Raw genomic sequence first — 17238 nt, 5'->3', positions numbered from 1 at the left:
GACTGTACAAACTCAAAACTATTTTGTACAAACATTTTTTTTCTGGGATTTAGCAATCCTGTGAATCACTAAACTAATAAATAGTTGTATGACCACAGTTTTTTAAAACTGCTTGACATCTGTGTGGCATGGAGTCAACCAACTTGTGGCACCTCTCAGCTGTTATTCCACTCCATGATTCTTTAACAACATTCCACAATTCATTCACATTTCTTGGTTTTGCTTCAGAAACAGCATTTTTGATATCACCCCACAAGTTCTCAATTGGATTAAGGTCTGGAGATTGGGCTGGCCACTCCATAACATTAATTTTGTTGGTTTGGAACCAAGACTTTGCCCGTTTACTAGTGTGTTTTGGGTCATTGTCTTGTTGAAACAACCATTTCAAGGGCATGTCCTCTTCAGCATAGGTTAACATGACCTCTTCAAGTATTTTAACATATGCAAACTGATCCATGATCCCTGGTATGCGATAAATAGGCCCAACACCATAGTAGGAGAAACATGCCCATATCATGATGCTTGCACCTCCATGCTTCACTGTGTACTGTGGCTTGAATTCAGAGCTTACAAATAGTCCAAGTACATTTTTACTTAATTGCGCAAAACTATCACAACATGAAAGACATCAGTGCTGAGTGGCACAATAGTACTTATGCGCATCCTGGGAGAAGAATGATGCACTTGAATCCTCCTGTACTTTTTGCATTTCCGGGGTGCAGGATAACGTGCTTAAAGCATCTTCTCATGGATCTTGTATATTCTAGGCACATCGTGTATTGCATTCATTCAGCGGTTTACTGAAACTTTTTAATCAGATGTTTAAAATACAGTTATTGTGTGTGTGTCCTTTGTGTGTATGATGTGATTAATTAACAGCTACTCCAGTGCATTAACTTTGCGAGCACCACACCATTCAGTTTTTGTGACCTTAAATATCTTCATATATGCATTTGTTTTTCGCATAAAGCTGTCGAATATATTAGGAAGACTTTGAAATCTTTTATAATAGTCTGACTTTACTCCAATTCATGGTAATTAGCTAGATGTGTGAGGACAAAGACAAGAATATTTCAGTGTTAACATTTATTTTAAACAAAACAGAACATACAATGTACAATAAATGTTAACAAGTTAACATTAATTTTGCATTAACAGTAACCAGATTTTTGCCTTCTGTGGTACAGATACAGCCATTAAAAACACACCAAACTACAACAGTAAGTGCACCAAATACCATTCCTCTCAATGAAGTGCAGATTTTTCACAAAATAAGAACCTCACAGTGCAGTAGCAAACACAGTGGAAAATAGGCATTGTGCAAATAGAGGGAACTTAGTCTGAGAAACCTTTCGATAATAAGTTCAGTTCGGTAGTGCTTTCTGTAGACTCAATAACAGACCCCTGCCGTTCTATGATCAATCTTTTTAAAGAGGCAACTTCTGCTGACAAATCAGCAATGCCTTGTTTCAAGTGCAAGTTCTCAGATTCAGAGTTAGAATATAAGTCATTTTTAGGGTCAACAAATAGTCTGTTATGCACAGGTCCTGGTGAGTCTGGACAGGGCCAGTGCTTGAGGTCATCTGGTGCCTCCTGGTGACCTTTGTGCCATACCTTAGGCTGGCGGTTCCATTCCTGAACACTGGTCACCTGCAGGGACAACGGGCTTAGAGATGACTGCATATACTCATGGGTAGCATACTGACTCATTTGAAAGCATTCATTTGCAGACATGTCAATGGTAGAGGGTAATTTGCTGGACGATTCGTAATCGGGATCTATAGCCTCCACTTTAATCTGGATGGCCCGGGCCTTGATCCTCAATTTATGAGGCAAAGCTGAAGCGCTTGCATCTGGCACCTTGAGGGTAGAGACTATTACACTCTTTGAGTCAGGCTTGGGTGGAATTGGACCTTTTGGGACCTGTTGTTCATCCTCTCCATCTGAGGACTTGCTTACAGCGCCATCGTCACCATCTGACATTCGTGGTGAACTGCTAGTCGATCTGGTGTTTTGCAATAATGGAGACGGCTGGGAAAAGATTCCAGGGAAAGGACTACTAAGGCAGCTTCTGTACAGTTCATATGGACTAGTCCTGTCTTTGGCATAACTGCAGGTTTTCAGGGGTTCTTGTTTGATGATATCAGGGGATCTGGGGAAATTCATAAGGGGGCATTCATGGGTCAGCATGCCAGAGTCAGATCCTTCACATAAGGCAATGTGAGGCGAGTGCTTGATGACCGATATGCAGCCGCCGCGCAGATGGGCTGGTTCCCCTACTCTTGGGTAGTTACCCTTGGCACTGGGAGGGACAACGTCCTGGTAGAGTGCAGCAGTTGAACTTGAAATTTTCTGCACCTCCTGGGCATAAGCTGCAGAGCTCACCAAGCCAAACCTGAGTTTAAGTGACAGCAACTCAGCTTTCAGGGATGCATTCTCTTCCCCAAGGGCCATGAGCTTATTCTCCAACACCATATCATTGAGACGACGTTTTTCACGTGAGCGCTTAGCTGCTTCATTGTTTTTGCGCCTTCTCTCCCAGTATAGGTTATCTTTTCTCTCATTTGGTATAAACTCACGTTTTCTGCGACAAGTGGTAGACTTGGTTTTAAATGGCAGACTGGACAGATTGTGATTAATCAGGTCCCTGTCTGCCCCTTGTAAAGCCACTGCCAGCACCAAGGCATCCTCTCCAGTGTAGTGCCCACTGCACGAGGGCTCCTTTTTAACGGCCTGCATATTACACAATGTTGTCATCTGCTTCAGCTCAAAAGTAGATGCCGGTATTAAATATGGATCTCATTCTAAACACAGCACTTTTTGAAGTCATGTGTCCTCTTTATAAATACAGGTCCAGAGAAGCACTGGAATTTCTTTAAAAATCTGTTCAAATAAAAACATAGATCACACTTAGACACATCATCATAATGTGGCACAATTACTTACAAGATCTACTTTTAAAGGCACAATTTCTTTAAGCTTTTTACACTGCTGTTCGTGGGATTATTGCAATTTCATTATGTAATGTCAAACTCCTGCTCTTATTTTATTCTTCTTTTACTGGCTATTACCATGTAATATGCCTTTCAATCTCTAGTCAAAAATGACGCCTGACATTTATCAAATTAATTGACTCAATGTTTGATAGTCGATAAAACAGTATATATCATTTCATTATATTATAATCTCTACTCATAAGGACAATATAATTTTATTATATATACACTATATGTTTAATATTTTCCCTGTTTTTCTGTGTTTTTTCTTTATCCTTATAGTTAGGCTGCTTTGAAGCAATAAAACATTGTAAAAAAAAGAAACACTATTCTTAAGCTTTAAATAAGAAGTTAGGTTGGTTGGCCAAAATATATTACTTCAAAGTACAAAATAATTACTAGTTAAGACTTTTATCTATCACTAGAAAGGAGCAAAGCATAATTTTAGACATGCAAATATAATCAGTTGGTCAATAGCTTTTCAAAGCTATTTTAGGATGGCCAGAAAAAAATAACTTGCGTCATTGACCCCAAAGGACAGGGAAGGCTGTATGTAGTTGCCAGAGGAAACAACCAACAGTATTAGTATCGCTAGCTTGCATATCTACTCTGCACTTATATATGACGACTTATACTTGTTTGTAATAATTAAATTGGATAAGTTACTATGCTTAAATGTTTATGTTAAATGTTACACACTGGTGTAACGCGGGTCAGTGTGTTCCTATTAAAGCGCCATTTCCAAATTATGCAATCCCATCCCAGATAGCAAGCATATGTGGGCCACATGTGGATTTCAGCTGTCACATTTGGTCGAGATATGGCATGGCTGAACATATATGGGCCAAATTGTAACCATATCTGTTTTACCATAGCTTCAGAAATGGCGGGAATGTTCATTTGGTTCACATGTCATTTTGAGGTATATGGTCCACATAACAAAAAATACATGAGAAACACATCTGTTTTAGATATGGCACACCGTAGAAAACAACGGGTTCTGGTTGACATTTGGGTTGCACTTGGCATTTTTGTAAGCCAACCCCATAAATTAGCGGGTTCTCACCAGCTCATAATATGTGTTTACAAAAAGTTTGTTTTGTCCTCACAGATGAACACAATTTGTATAATATTTGAAGTCTAAATTCATTCCTAGAAATTAAAAGCAAATTTTTTTTTAGATAATTCAAATAAAAAATCTGCGGCACTCAGGTGTGGCGTGTATCTGGCAGTCCACGCCTAGGCCACATCTGTCCTCTTATTGGTGGATCAGTGACGCAATGGCAGCACAGACCATTTGACTGTAAGGCGCCATTTTACACTACTCGTACTTCAGGTAAGTGGTTTTAACATTTTCGGATTGTTTCGAAATAAAAATTTTCAGAAATATTTAACGTTATGTGACAGTATGTCAGTTGTTATGGTTTACGTATTTGTTTTATTAAGAAGGGTGTTCGCAAAAATGTACTTAAGCGTACGAGCAAAATCTCTTAGCTTGTCTGCTGTGAAAACGTTTGTGTTCGACAGTGCCTTAATTTGAATCAAATCTGAAAATGAACTGACGAAGATTTACTCTGTACAACTGGAAAGAAAGCTGTAAACACTATGTAGAAATTAGCAAATATGTTAGGCACACGGAGCGGAGTTTTCTGGTTAACTGCTTTTATTTGGCTGCGTTTATTTGAGCCCTTAAGAAAAGACGGTTGCGTTTACACGCAGTTCGGTTATTTAACTTGACAACCGCATTCTATAACCGACCTCACACCCATAAATTTTCGGATTTCACGACCGCATTTACAGAGAAGCTGTACTGTGTGAATGGAATCGCACCGGACAACTAGCTGTCTGTCACGTCATCCGGTGCTCTCTGTTATAGTGCATGAAAATGATTGCAAACTGCGCGGCAGAATTGCTCCACAAGGTTAATGCGATATTGCCTTCATAGACGCCACAGAGCGTATTATGCGGCTTTCACATAGGATGCGGTGTGCGCTGCGCTCGCCGCTGGGTTCGGCGCAGCCAAGCGATTTGTGCTCTGATGGCCAGACCAAAGTAGGCGGGGTTTTCAATAAATTACTACAGTGTTTATATTTGCGTTAAATAGTCGACGAGGAATACAGAGACTGATGTTGCTCGTCTCCATTTCACGTTACTTTCAGCATACCTACAACAAGCTGCTTGACTTAAAACACACCTGACATGCCAACTTGAATTGCTACGTGTTTCCATGACAAGGCTTTCCTTCCGATGTCTCTGTAGGAGCATAAACTTGTATTATAAAGCTCTGAGAATCCCGAGTATAAGCTTTCGTCCATTTTGCTTGTTTGGATGCCCCGTTTCTATTGGCCGCGCGGGTAATCGTCACAGAGCGCAGCGCAAAAGTTAAACTATTTTGAACTTTGACCGCGGCGTGAGCGCAAGCTGCGCTCCGCTGCGCTCGCGCTTTGCTCGGCGCAACAAAAAACCGCCCTCGCGCGGCGCAAGCCATTGAAATGAATGGGTTTCATAGCGCAGCGTAGCGCACACCGCATCCTATGTGAAAGCCGCATTACATTGCGCCTAGAGTACCGCGTGTAGCCCAGTAAGTGAGTTATATATAGGGTTTTGCTCTGCAAAAGTATAAAACCTTTAAAGTGGACGATTAATAGGGGTAAGATGAGCCAATTTTTTACATATGTTGCCTTATCGGCATGAAAAAATGAGACAGAAGTCAAACAAAACCTTCAACCTTTATTTAAGGATGTCTCCTGTCAAATGAAATTATAAGAGTGCCTTTATAACAAAGGTGGCTTCTCAAAAAAGTGCTCTTGTGGCTCAACTTGCCTCAGCTGAGGGGAAAGTTGATCCAAGTGAAGGGGTAAACTGACCCACTGACTTTTTTTTTGTTTAAACCTGAACATGGTTTAAAAATTCACACTTTTCTTAAATTTAATTTTAAAGGTGCCAAAGAATGCATTGAAATAATGTGTTAAAGGGATAGTTTGGCCAAAAACGATATTAAACCCCATGATTTACTCACCCCCAAGCTGTCCAAGTTGCATATGTCCATCGTTTTTCAGACAAACACATTTTCGGATATTTTATAAAATATTTTAGATCTTTCAGTTGATTAAATGTAATGTTATGGGGTCCAGCCATAGTCCACGACCTTCAAGTCCAAAAAAAGTGCGTCCATCCTTCACAAATTAAATCCAAACGGCTCCAGGATAGTGCTGTGTTCAAAATATCGATACGACGATACATCGTCATGGACGCCTGACGATGCGCGCATCGATAAAGCACCTTCCGTATCGATTCGGATGTACTTTTGAAAGTAACGTGACGAATTGCTGTTGATCCGTGATCCATATGGAAAGGACGCATGTGTCCCGCGGAGTACATAGAGTTAAAGGTGGCGGGGTATACTTTCACTTTGCGTGTCTGTCTCGCTGGCGCACGTGTCTGCATAGTGAGCCGCGTACTCGCGCTCTCTCTCGCGCCTGCATTAAAGTCAATGAGTTCAGTATGAAAGCGCAGATGTCTTAGCCTATACTACTGCAAAAGGGCTTTATTAGCCATGCTCTTATAAAACAGTACTAACGCATTTGAGAAGAAACACGACAAAGATTTGCATGTGAAAAGTGTATGTCTAGAGAAGAGATACAGAGCTACTTCAAACTATAACTGTCACATTAATAATCTGATTTCTATGAAATAGTATTAAGTCTGACTGCATGTTTATAGATATATTCATAGATGTAGAATAATGAGAGACAATAGTAAGGCACCATTTTGTAAAACTGCTTTAAAAAAAAACATAAGTTAAGTACTACCTCTGGGATTTTAAATATTTCTAATAGCTAATAAATGAATGGCAAAAACAACTGTTACAAGTCAACACTGCTTATTCAATGTACAATAAACAAATAATAATAAAAATAATAACAATAATGTTACTAAATTCTGAACAAAAATGTAATTCAAAATAGTCTTGTATCGTGATGCGCATCGTATCGGGACCCTTGTATCGGGATACGTATCGTATCGGGGAATTGTTGGCGATACACAGCCCTACTCCAGGATAATAAACAAAGGTCTTCTGAGGGTAATCCGTGCGGTGTTGTTGTAGAAATATCCATATTTAAAATTTTATTAAAGTAATTAACTACCTTCCGGTTTGTGAAGGATGGACGCACTTTTTTTGGACTTGAAGGTCGTGGACCATGGCTGGACCACATAACATTACATTTAATCAACTGAAAGATCTAAAATATTTTCTAAAATATCCGAAAATGTGTTTGTCTGAAAAAACGATGGACATATGCAACTCGGACAGCTTGGGGGTGAGCAAATCATGGGTTTAATATCGTTTTTGGCCGAACTATCCCTTTAAATTGTTCTTTGATATTTACATAGAAGGTATGTAACTTTATTAAGTGCAAAAATTTTCCAGAAACGTTTTTACATGTCCATTTACAGCCCAAGGATTTGTCATTTGAATAAAATTGTCTATTTTTGCCCTATTTGAAAGGGTAATAATAATAATAATGTTTATTGCTCTTTTTTTTTAAAAAAATAACTAAACATCATGGTGGGGTACATTGAACCTCTGGTTCAGTTTACCCCACAGCATTTGGTTCACTTTGCCCCACGGCCATCATTTTGGGAAAAACTGCCTAGTTTAGTAATCTTTAGCTAAATCATTGATTGACATGGTTTGTACATTAGCCTAACACCAATATGTATGGTATAAATATTTAGACCTGTATAAATCTGCTTTGACATAACAGCCATTATAACTGACATGTATAAATTTTACTTGGATGGGATAAAAACTGTTTTTGTAAAAAAAATCATACTTATCTCTTTTACTTGTGCTTCTCTTTACCATAGTCAAATAGAAATGATGGTTGCTACCTGGATTTGTGGTCACATGGCTACAAATCTGTATGGTAGATACAGGGGGTGGGTCAACTTACCCACTGGCTCACTTTGCCCCACTCTCCCCAATAATGTTAAGTAAATAATTAAAGGGATAGTTTACCCAAAATAAAACTTGGCTATTTATTTACTTACCTTTTTTTCTTCAGTAGTAGAGCAATACAGAAGTTATTTTGCAGAAACCCCATCTGTGATTCATATAATCAATGGAAGTCAACCGATCCGCCACTTTGAAAGCGCAAAAAGCAGATAAATCCAATACAAAAGTAATCTCATGTGTCCTGGTGACATATGGACATCGTGTGAAGCAAAGCAGTCGATTTTTGCTGGATATTGAACGTTATTTACAACATTATTAGCGTTAAAGGGATAGTTCGGCCAAAAATTATATTAAACCCAAGATTTACTCACCTCAAGCCGTCCGAGATGCATATGTCCATCACTTTTAAGGCTAACACATTTTCAGTTATTTTAGAAAATGTCTTGGATGTTTCAGTTAATCAAATGTTAAGTTACGGGGTCCACGTCCTTCAAGTCCAAAAAAAAAAACGTGGTTTTATCCTTCCCCATAGAAATCCTAACGGCTCCAGGATGATAAACAAAGGCCTTTTGGCCGAACTATCCCTTTAACACTAATAATGTAGTAGATAATGTTCAATATCCAGCAAAAATCGACTGCTTTGCTTCACACGACGTCCATATGTCACCAGGACACATGAGATTACTTTTGTATTAGATTTATCTGCTTTTTGCGCTTTCAAAGTGGCGGATCGGTTGACTTCCATTTACTGTAATTTGTACTAACTCAGGTGTTATTCACCATTTTTTGAGATTTGGGAGCTACCAGGCCTAGATTTGAATTGTGGGTGGGCTAAATTTATGACTTAAATTTCAATATTACACATGTAGACTGGTCTGAACACTTGGGTGTATGCCATTGTTATATGAATTACCATTTTTAATAAATGTTAAAAAACAGCATTTTTGTGTGTGGGGGGGAGGTAAAATACACTTGATTTAGGAATACATAATATACACCAATGCACAATGTTTTTTTCTCTCTTAGATTAACTACCTGGGTCTGATTGGTGGTGTTGATGTAAGAGACACCGTATGGAGAGTGTTAAAAGCCACTTTCTCAACCACTGTGGCACGTGGCATGAATTGGAGAGGAGTAAATGGCAAGGTGTGTTTCCAGCGCCTGGTCCTGAAAGAAGTTGTCATTGGTGAGAATAAATTTTTATTTGTATACAGTAGCACTTCACGCACCATTTTATAATTCGCCTTTATAATTCGATATAATTTTTGACTGAAAAAAAATAGAACAAAGAGGATTGTGACAATATATCATTATATCTCCTTCAGTTTGTTAAGTTTAATTAATATTGTATTAATCCCACTTATATTATCAAAGGAAATAATTTACCCATCCACTCACTCAACATTCGGTGAACAGGCACTATGGCAGCTGTCACAGAAGGCAATTGATGATTTTTGGAGACAGAAAGACTATATATCATCTCAAAAATCACCAAAATGGAATTAACTATGCATGGGAGGGTTATATTAATAATTTTATTGTTGAGAAAGTCGATGAAAAGCTTCAGTTCCACACAAAAATTTACAGGTGATAGTGTAACATGCTATCAACATGCTATTACAAATAACATTTTTATCTCAGTTATTTACAGATACGTTAATGAAGCTTAGTGACATGATGTACAACGCAGCTAGAAGCTAAAGTTAACATTTTCTAATGTTAGCCTAATGTAACGTTAGAGATGTTAAAGGACAAGTTCGGTATTTTAGACTTAAAGCCCTGTTTTCAGATTGTTTATGGTGAAATAGAATGGTTTTGACTGAAATTTCGACATTTGCGGCTGCCCTGAGAATTTTCGCATGTTTGTGTTTCAGCTCAGACCTCTACAATGGGTTTAATGGTGCACTGGAACAATCCTTCCTAAAATGCATTAAACTTTCGTTTACAAAGACGTGAAACTCACCGAGTGGTCAGGGGTGTTCACTGGTATGCTCACACAAAAATCGCTCCAAAAGACGCATTCCAACACGCGAAAATTCTCAGGGCAGCCGCAAATGTCGAAATTTCAGTCAAAACTGTTCTATTTCACCATAAACAATCTGAAAACAGGGCTTTAAGTCTAAAATACCGAACTTGTCCTTTAACCCTTATGTGTTGTTGGGGCCATTTTTGTAATTTTTTTAGTCGTAATTTGGCCACAACTTTCTCTGTGTTTCAGCAAATTAAATGATATTTGGTGACAAATCTTATATTTACACATATTTTAAGATTTTTTATTTTTATTTTTCACAAACGTAAAAATATACCGTGGGCAAATTTACTACCCTTACGTGTTGTTAAAGGCCAAAAATGGCCACTAAATTAAACTGCTGTAAAAATGTATCGGATTATTTTTTTTTTTTCAAATTTTTTGTATAAATCTGTTAATCAACCTCAGTACTGATCAAAGCTTCCAAATGTTTACAAAAATTCCTTGATTTTACCATATTTTCCGGACTATAAGTCGCTCCGGAGTATAAGTCGTATAAGTCAAAAAATGCACCATGAAGAGGAAAAAACCACATGTAAGTCGAACTGGACTATAAGTCACATTTTTTTAAATTATTATTCTTTTGGGGGACATTTTGTTTAAGTCTTTCTCCATTGTCTTTAAGTTAATGTTTCAGTTAAGTTTTTTGAGGGGTAGGCTACAGGAGCAACATATAGTGCCCTCTCGTAGCTCTAGACAGTATGTTTTCCTTTGGTTCACGTTAGTCAGTATGAATTAATTTTGACATATAAGTCGCACCTGACAAGAAGTCGCAGGACCAACCAAACTATGAAAAAAGTGCGACTTATAATCCGGAAAATACGGTAACTCTTTCATTGCCAAGTTTATAAGTGGTGTCGCTGATTTGGGGTTGAAAAAACACACAATATGACCGATTTCAATATAAAAAGTAATTGTGGACTGGATTTTCATTTACCTTTTTCACAGTCTTGAGCATGTCAAAGATTGGTAAAAACATTGGCTTTGATGCATTTTTAGTTTTGGTGCAGCATCAGATTTTTTCTCCCTCATTTATTGTTTGTGGCCATTTTTTCCCCCATTGACTTCCATTATAACAACATTTTTTAATTGCAGGGCCATGACACCTTATTACCATGCATTTTTGATTCTTTGTGGTTTTACCTTTTGCAAAGAGGTAACATTTGTCATTTGTACTGTTGATCACCATGTGGCACCATAAACCATTTAGTAGTCCTGTGTAGGCTTGGGCCGATTACCGGTTTCAAGGTATACCGAGGTTTAAAACAGTCAAGGTTTCAAAACCACTAAAATGTTCTGTGATACCGTCTCCAAGGTATGAGCTGTGTTTATACAAAATTCATTAAATCATGAAGTCATGTGATTGATTTGATGTTTACATTTAATATATATTACGAAAATATTATATGTGTTTTGAAAGCATATTATAATTTAAAGGCTTTATTGTACCTGGCATTTGAAAATAACACATTTTAGTGTTGCAATGGCAATACCGCAACATCGTGAAACCGTGGTATTTTTGCTAAAGGTTATCATACCGCCAGAATCTTATACCGGCCCATGCCTAGTCCTGTGCAAAAAAAAAAAAACAGCTCAAATTCTGGTTTGTACAATGTACAAGGTTAATGGTGGCACATGGTGTTCAACAGAAAAAAATAAAAATTGTACCTCTTAGCAAGAGGAAAGGCCACAAAGAATGCATGATAATAAGGTGTCATGACTCTGCAATCAAAAAAACATTGTTATAATGGAAGTCAATGGGGCAAAAGTGGGCACAAACCATAAATGAGGGAGAAAAAACTAAAATCTGGCTTTGATGCATTTTTAGTTTTTGTGCAGCATCAATGTTTTTACAAATCTTTGGCATGCCCAAGAATGTGAAAAAGGTAAAAAAAAATCCACAATCACTTATCAGTTCACAATCACTTTTTATATTGAAAATCAGTGATTTTGTGTTTTTTTTTTTATTCTCAAATCAGTGGCATCACTTTAAATTAGTGGCCATTTTTGGCCGCTAACAACACGAAAGGGTAGTGAAATGGAACAAGGCACAAGGGTTAAAGATAACGTTCAAATACATTGTTGACTTAGCTTGTAACCGATGTAAACATCCTTGTTTCATTTATCCACGTTTAGTTGATGTTGTGGTTTACCGCATAATGTAATCCTGAGCACTTATTTTGGTTGAGATGTGGCTTGGGAAAGGGTAAAAAATACACAACGTCGCCCCACAGAAAAAACATTTAAAAATGAATGAAAACTGACCAACTGCAATGCATTTCAATGGACGTGAAAACAGTGAATGTCTGAGTGTATTGGGTTAGCTAGCGCACTGTGATTGGCTCATCGCGTTTGGGGGCGTGGTTTAGCCATAGGTCAAGTTTGATTCTGTCATAGTTATGCAGCTTTAGTTTCCAGGTTATATTGCAGCTAACATTGTCTAAATTCCTCTTCACTGCAGGTGCAGTCAGGCAGAATCCACAAACACGGGCGTCTACCCAAAAGGAGATCGAACTAACCATTTTAAAAATTGCTGAATCTGGCTGGAGACCGTGATGGTGGGAGGAGGGAGCGAATGAAACGCCCCTTGGCCACTCAAGTACAATTACAAGAATATTTTTTTTTCTGTAATACAAGGCTGCGTTTACATTTTGCATTAACATGCGATCTCGGTGATCCGTTCACGCAGATCCGATCATCCGTATATCAGGACATGGCGCATTTACATTTGTTACATAAATGTGGCTTCTGTATCTGGATGTGTGATCGGATCCCGTTCAGCGAGACGCGCGCTGGGTGCATAGCTGTCATTCACAGCTGTCTTTCGCCACATGATTTAGGGTTGTCGCGGTAACCGCAATCCCGTATTGTACAGTGTTACTGATAAGCAAACAGCAGAGAATAACTAGCAAACCCAAAAACCGTGATGTTCACATTTTAAGCTTTATTTTTTTTTTAGCTTTAAAGGCTTTATCTTTGTTTATCTGCAACGTCCGCGCCAGGATGCATGTTTCAGCCAACGTTACCTGACCTTGACTTTCACCCGCATGCTTTTCATCAACAACAAAATCCGTGTGAAACATGACCTTCCCGACTTTTTAGTCTGTCTGAATTGATACGTTTTTGATTTATGATTTATGAATATGATTTAACTAAAACAGCTAACAATTTCCTAAATTTCCTGTCATGTCTACCTCTATAGTGCGTATAGTAATGTAATTTACAAACACATTTATAAGTAACTTACTTTGTATAAAACCAACATTGCATAAATGTATTTGGTTAATGTTATTATGGTTTGTAAGTGTTTTCAAGTAACTTAAAATGTGTTCAATGAGATAGAAACTGCTGACTGACCAGAAAGAAGCGCAACATTCATGTTAATATGTCGCCATGGAAACTCAAACATTATAACGATTTATTCAATTCTGTCATTAAATTTTAAATCCCTCCATAAATAGTGGAAACATGTTAAACATATGCCTGAATAAGTTAAATACAGTCAACAGTGTTAACATGCTTTTGTATATCGATTTATTTCAAGATACGTTTAAGCTAGCTAGCATTTCTCCACAAATATAATTATAAATTTGTGCGTCTCTCACATGCGCTCCATGACCTAACGTCCTTTATTTTTGACAGTTGTCAGTGAGAGGAGATGATAGTGGGCGGGGTTTTGTGTGACGTTGGCCTGCAAATGCAGATACGATGGCTGGATTGCGTTTACATTACAATGAGATCCGATCATAAAGCGTCCTCGACTACCTCTGCATCAGGACACACAGATCGGATAACATTCCGATCACAGACGCGTTTATACACTTGTCTTTTCAATGTGTATGTGGACAACATCCGGATACAGGTCGCATGTTAATGCCAAGTGTAAACGCAGCCAAAATTACAGATAACATGATATTCAAGTTCATTGTATGATAATAATAAAAACATATTTGTTACATATTTGTAGTTGTTTGGTTTATTGGGGAAACAGATGGCTTTTACATAAGAATAATATTATAATAATGATATTTATTTTGTGTGTAATACCATTTGATTTGTTTTAAAAAGTATATTTGAAATAAATTAGGTCTGGTATAAATATGGTTAAATTCTGGCAGAATTCTGTCTTTTGGTCTGTCAGCCACATTTGGTCCACATAAAGACCGTCAGTTTTTTACTAAAGTCAGCCATACAATAATTACATGCAAGGACCACATGTTGGCCACATAATTGTTTATTATATGGCTCACTGCTGGTAAAAGTATGATTGAGATTTGGTTCTGATGTGAATAAAAAGAAGTGGGCCAGATATGGGCCGGGGAACACTTTCTTAAGTGGGCCACAGGCCAGCTGTTTATGTGGGCCAGGTCTTTCCCAAAGGAAATTTGCTGACTGGGATAGAGCATTATGTCATCATTTCAGGCGGGTCGCCCTTAAAGTGATGAAACAATTCACGCTTTCTATTTTTAAGTCCGTTAAGCACTACGTGTCTATTATGACATGTAAAGATGAAAAATCATTTGGAAGTAACTTTATTTCAATCCTAGTGTAGTTCGCAGTATTATACTGTATTCCTTTACGTTGCAAAGACATCCAGAAAATTTTATAAATGCATGGCAATGACCTTCAACGTGTAGTTAAAAGTTGTTATCTCTCAGTGCTTAACGTTACTACTGTTAAAACATTAATTTTTTAACTAAGCAGTGTGCTTAATTGAAGATATATGAACTCATTGTAACTTAAATACAAGCAAACTCAAAGATAAGCTCCAGCACAGGCGCATGCGATAACAGAGCAGGAACAAAGGAATGCGACCAGCCATCATTATCATTACACGTGGCTGAACAGAGACTAAATAAATCCATGTATGGAGGCAATGGAATGTGATCGAAACACTGCAAACAACGAAATCGTCATCTATTTATTACTTTAACGGTTTATTAAAAACAAACTCTGAAACAAAGACTGGACTTTTGGATGCGGGACTGAATTGAACTCAAAGTTGCATATAAATAAAGTAAATTTATGATAAAGCGTTTTAAGTTGATTCAGATGAAAACGATACAAAAGGACTTTAAGGAATAGCGGTTGTTTTATTTATTTAGACAGGCCTCTGTGCATTCACCCATCCCGACAGAAACAGGAGCATTAATATATGCGCACGTAAAACTATATTCAATAAGACGTAAATCTTACTATAAATATCAGGGTCGATGATCATTATTACCTTAACTTATAACGACTTTTTTTTAACTCTTTCATAAGTGTCCCAATTTACGTTATTGTGTTAGTATTATGATTAGTCACGATTACACAATAAATGCATAAACATTTATTAACATAATAATTGTATAAGCACGTTTAAAGACGAACTGAATAAGTTGTGAATATATTTTACCTTGAACGCAACATTTTAAATTTTTATACAAAATTAAACAGGTTCGTACCCCAAAAGCCCTATAAACCCTCCCACATGAATACTGGGTCAAAGTGCTGTCCTGGTTCCCATACCATATGCCCTTTGGGTAAAAATATAACTAACGTTACTGTCTAATGTGCATAAAAATAAGTCTTAGTAGCATCGTGGAGTAACGTTAGTAAGTAATGTACGAGTGTTTTGTACGAGTGATTTTGCACGAATCATGTAATTTGTTGATATATGTATGGTGTAAGTTAGATATTACAAATAGACCACGCTTAAAGTTTAATACGCTTTTGTTATCGGCCGTATGCCGCTACCGGGGCCGAAATAACAAGCCCCGTTCGTTCACACTGAGCATGTCTCCCAGAAATAAAAAAGGACAGCAGGGTAAACGTTACCTCTTATTGTCACGGGTCCATTTAGAGCGTCCAACTTAAACAGTGAACATAAAAACATCCAAAATCGAAGAGAACAGCTTAATCATCTGTAATAAAATCTCATATGATAAAGACTTCTTTTCTTCCTGCGCGTTTTCCTTGCCGGAGTAACTGCTGCCTCATGGATCTGTGTTAGTAGGTCACTACTGAAGGCAGCGTCCATTGACTGACACATCTCGCAGCCAGTCGAAATACAGCATCTTCTGATTTAAGCCAATGATTCGCGCTTCATTAATAATTGTCTGGCGCAAACAAGCAGTGTCCATTGGGAATATAGGGATAAACCTTACCGTCATACTACATACCTAAGAAGTGAAAGCCTGAAATTAACAGTTTTATCAAAAATTTTGCGTTAATTAAAAAAAAAATCACTGAAATTTAACTTATTAAAATTATATTTTGCATTAATTTATAAAATGTTTCCATGTATTAAAAAAACAATAAAGGCTTCTTTGACCTGGTAGTATGGTCAAAAATGTGCATAACATGTTAGATTTGTTGATTTGAAAACATTGTGTAGGACATTCACATATTAAAGGACGATTAATTCATTTTATTTGAATCTTTAACATCAGCCCCACTAATTATTTTTCCAACAATTTAAGGTATTTTCCCAATATTATATACTCCTATTACATTATCATCCTTCATAATTTGATTTAATGGTTGATTTATGACAAAACAGGTGTGGATGTGATGTAACTAAAGCAGTTGCACAATACAGTATGATAAAGCAGATGACCTAAATTAAATAACACGTGCTAGTGCGCCATCAAGTGGAAACCCTTTAATGATACGGACAGTGTTCACAATTTCTAGAAAGTAAAAGATAACATGCAGTGACGTCTCCCACTTAATAAATGTTCTATTAGAATACAATTTCCAAACCAAGTTTCAATGGTTACCGGTATATGATTTTTGCACACATTTTATCATATATTCACCGAGCCATGAAAGACGTGCAATGATAAAAAAAATCACTTTATTTAAAAGGTAGGATTTCACTGATTTAAAGGAGACTTGAACAAATCATTATTATATTTTAAATAGCACAGACAGAATTTGCTTAGTATCCATTAAGAGAGATACTTTGTAACAAACCTTGCGTTATTAAATTTGTACCGCAGTTTGTGTGGAAGCAGAACTGGCGGTGTATTTGGCTGGCAGGTTTCTTCAGATACCTTTGTTTGTATTGGGACTTCATGAGTGGCTCCAATCTGTCCAGGATGTCGCGAGCAATTCAATGTCGATTCAGATGACGATGTTCTGGAGCTAAAACAGTGGTTATTGCGCGACAGGTTGGGCACTGGATTGCTGTACTGAGGCGGCTCCAGCAGCATTTGAGATGTCTCATGTTCATAAGTGAAGCCTCTGTTGCGCAGATAGACTCCACT

General features: G+C 37.5%; 1 protein-coding gene across 1 annotated transcript; it reads right to left on the bottom strand.

Annotated features, from left to right (window-relative positions):
• Window positions 1–484: 484 nt before the first annotated feature.
• nfil3 (nuclear factor, interleukin 3 regulated) lies at window positions 485–16010 on the bottom strand. Its single transcript, XM_065240639.2, has 2 exons — window positions 15806–16010; window positions 485–2883 (listed from the first exon to the last, which is right to left on the bottom strand). The coding sequence occupies exon 2, from the start codon at window positions 2755–2757 to the stop codon at window positions 1336–1338; it is 1422 nt and encodes a 473-aa protein (XP_065096711.1). The 5' UTR covers window positions 2758–2883; window positions 15806–16010; the 3' UTR covers window positions 485–1335.
• Between the last annotated feature and the right edge of the window lie 1228 nt (window positions 16011–17238).

The sequence above is a fragment of the Paramisgurnus dabryanus genome, chromosome 10 (genome assembly GCF_030506205.2).
Source record: "Paramisgurnus dabryanus chromosome 10, PD_genome_1.1, whole genome shotgun sequence".
NCBI classification, from domain to species: domain Eukaryota; kingdom Metazoa; phylum Chordata; class Actinopteri; order Cypriniformes; family Cobitidae; genus Paramisgurnus; species Paramisgurnus dabryanus.
Note: the sequence above shows the minus strand (reverse complement) of the source record. Positions and strands in the feature narration are given on the sequence as shown.

Bases quoted from the DNA above. Each gene is read 5' to 3' on its own strand.
- nfil3 (XM_065240639.2), bottom strand. From the start codon at position 2,757: ATGACAACATTGTGTAATATGCAGGCCGTTAAAAAGGAGCCCTCGTGC.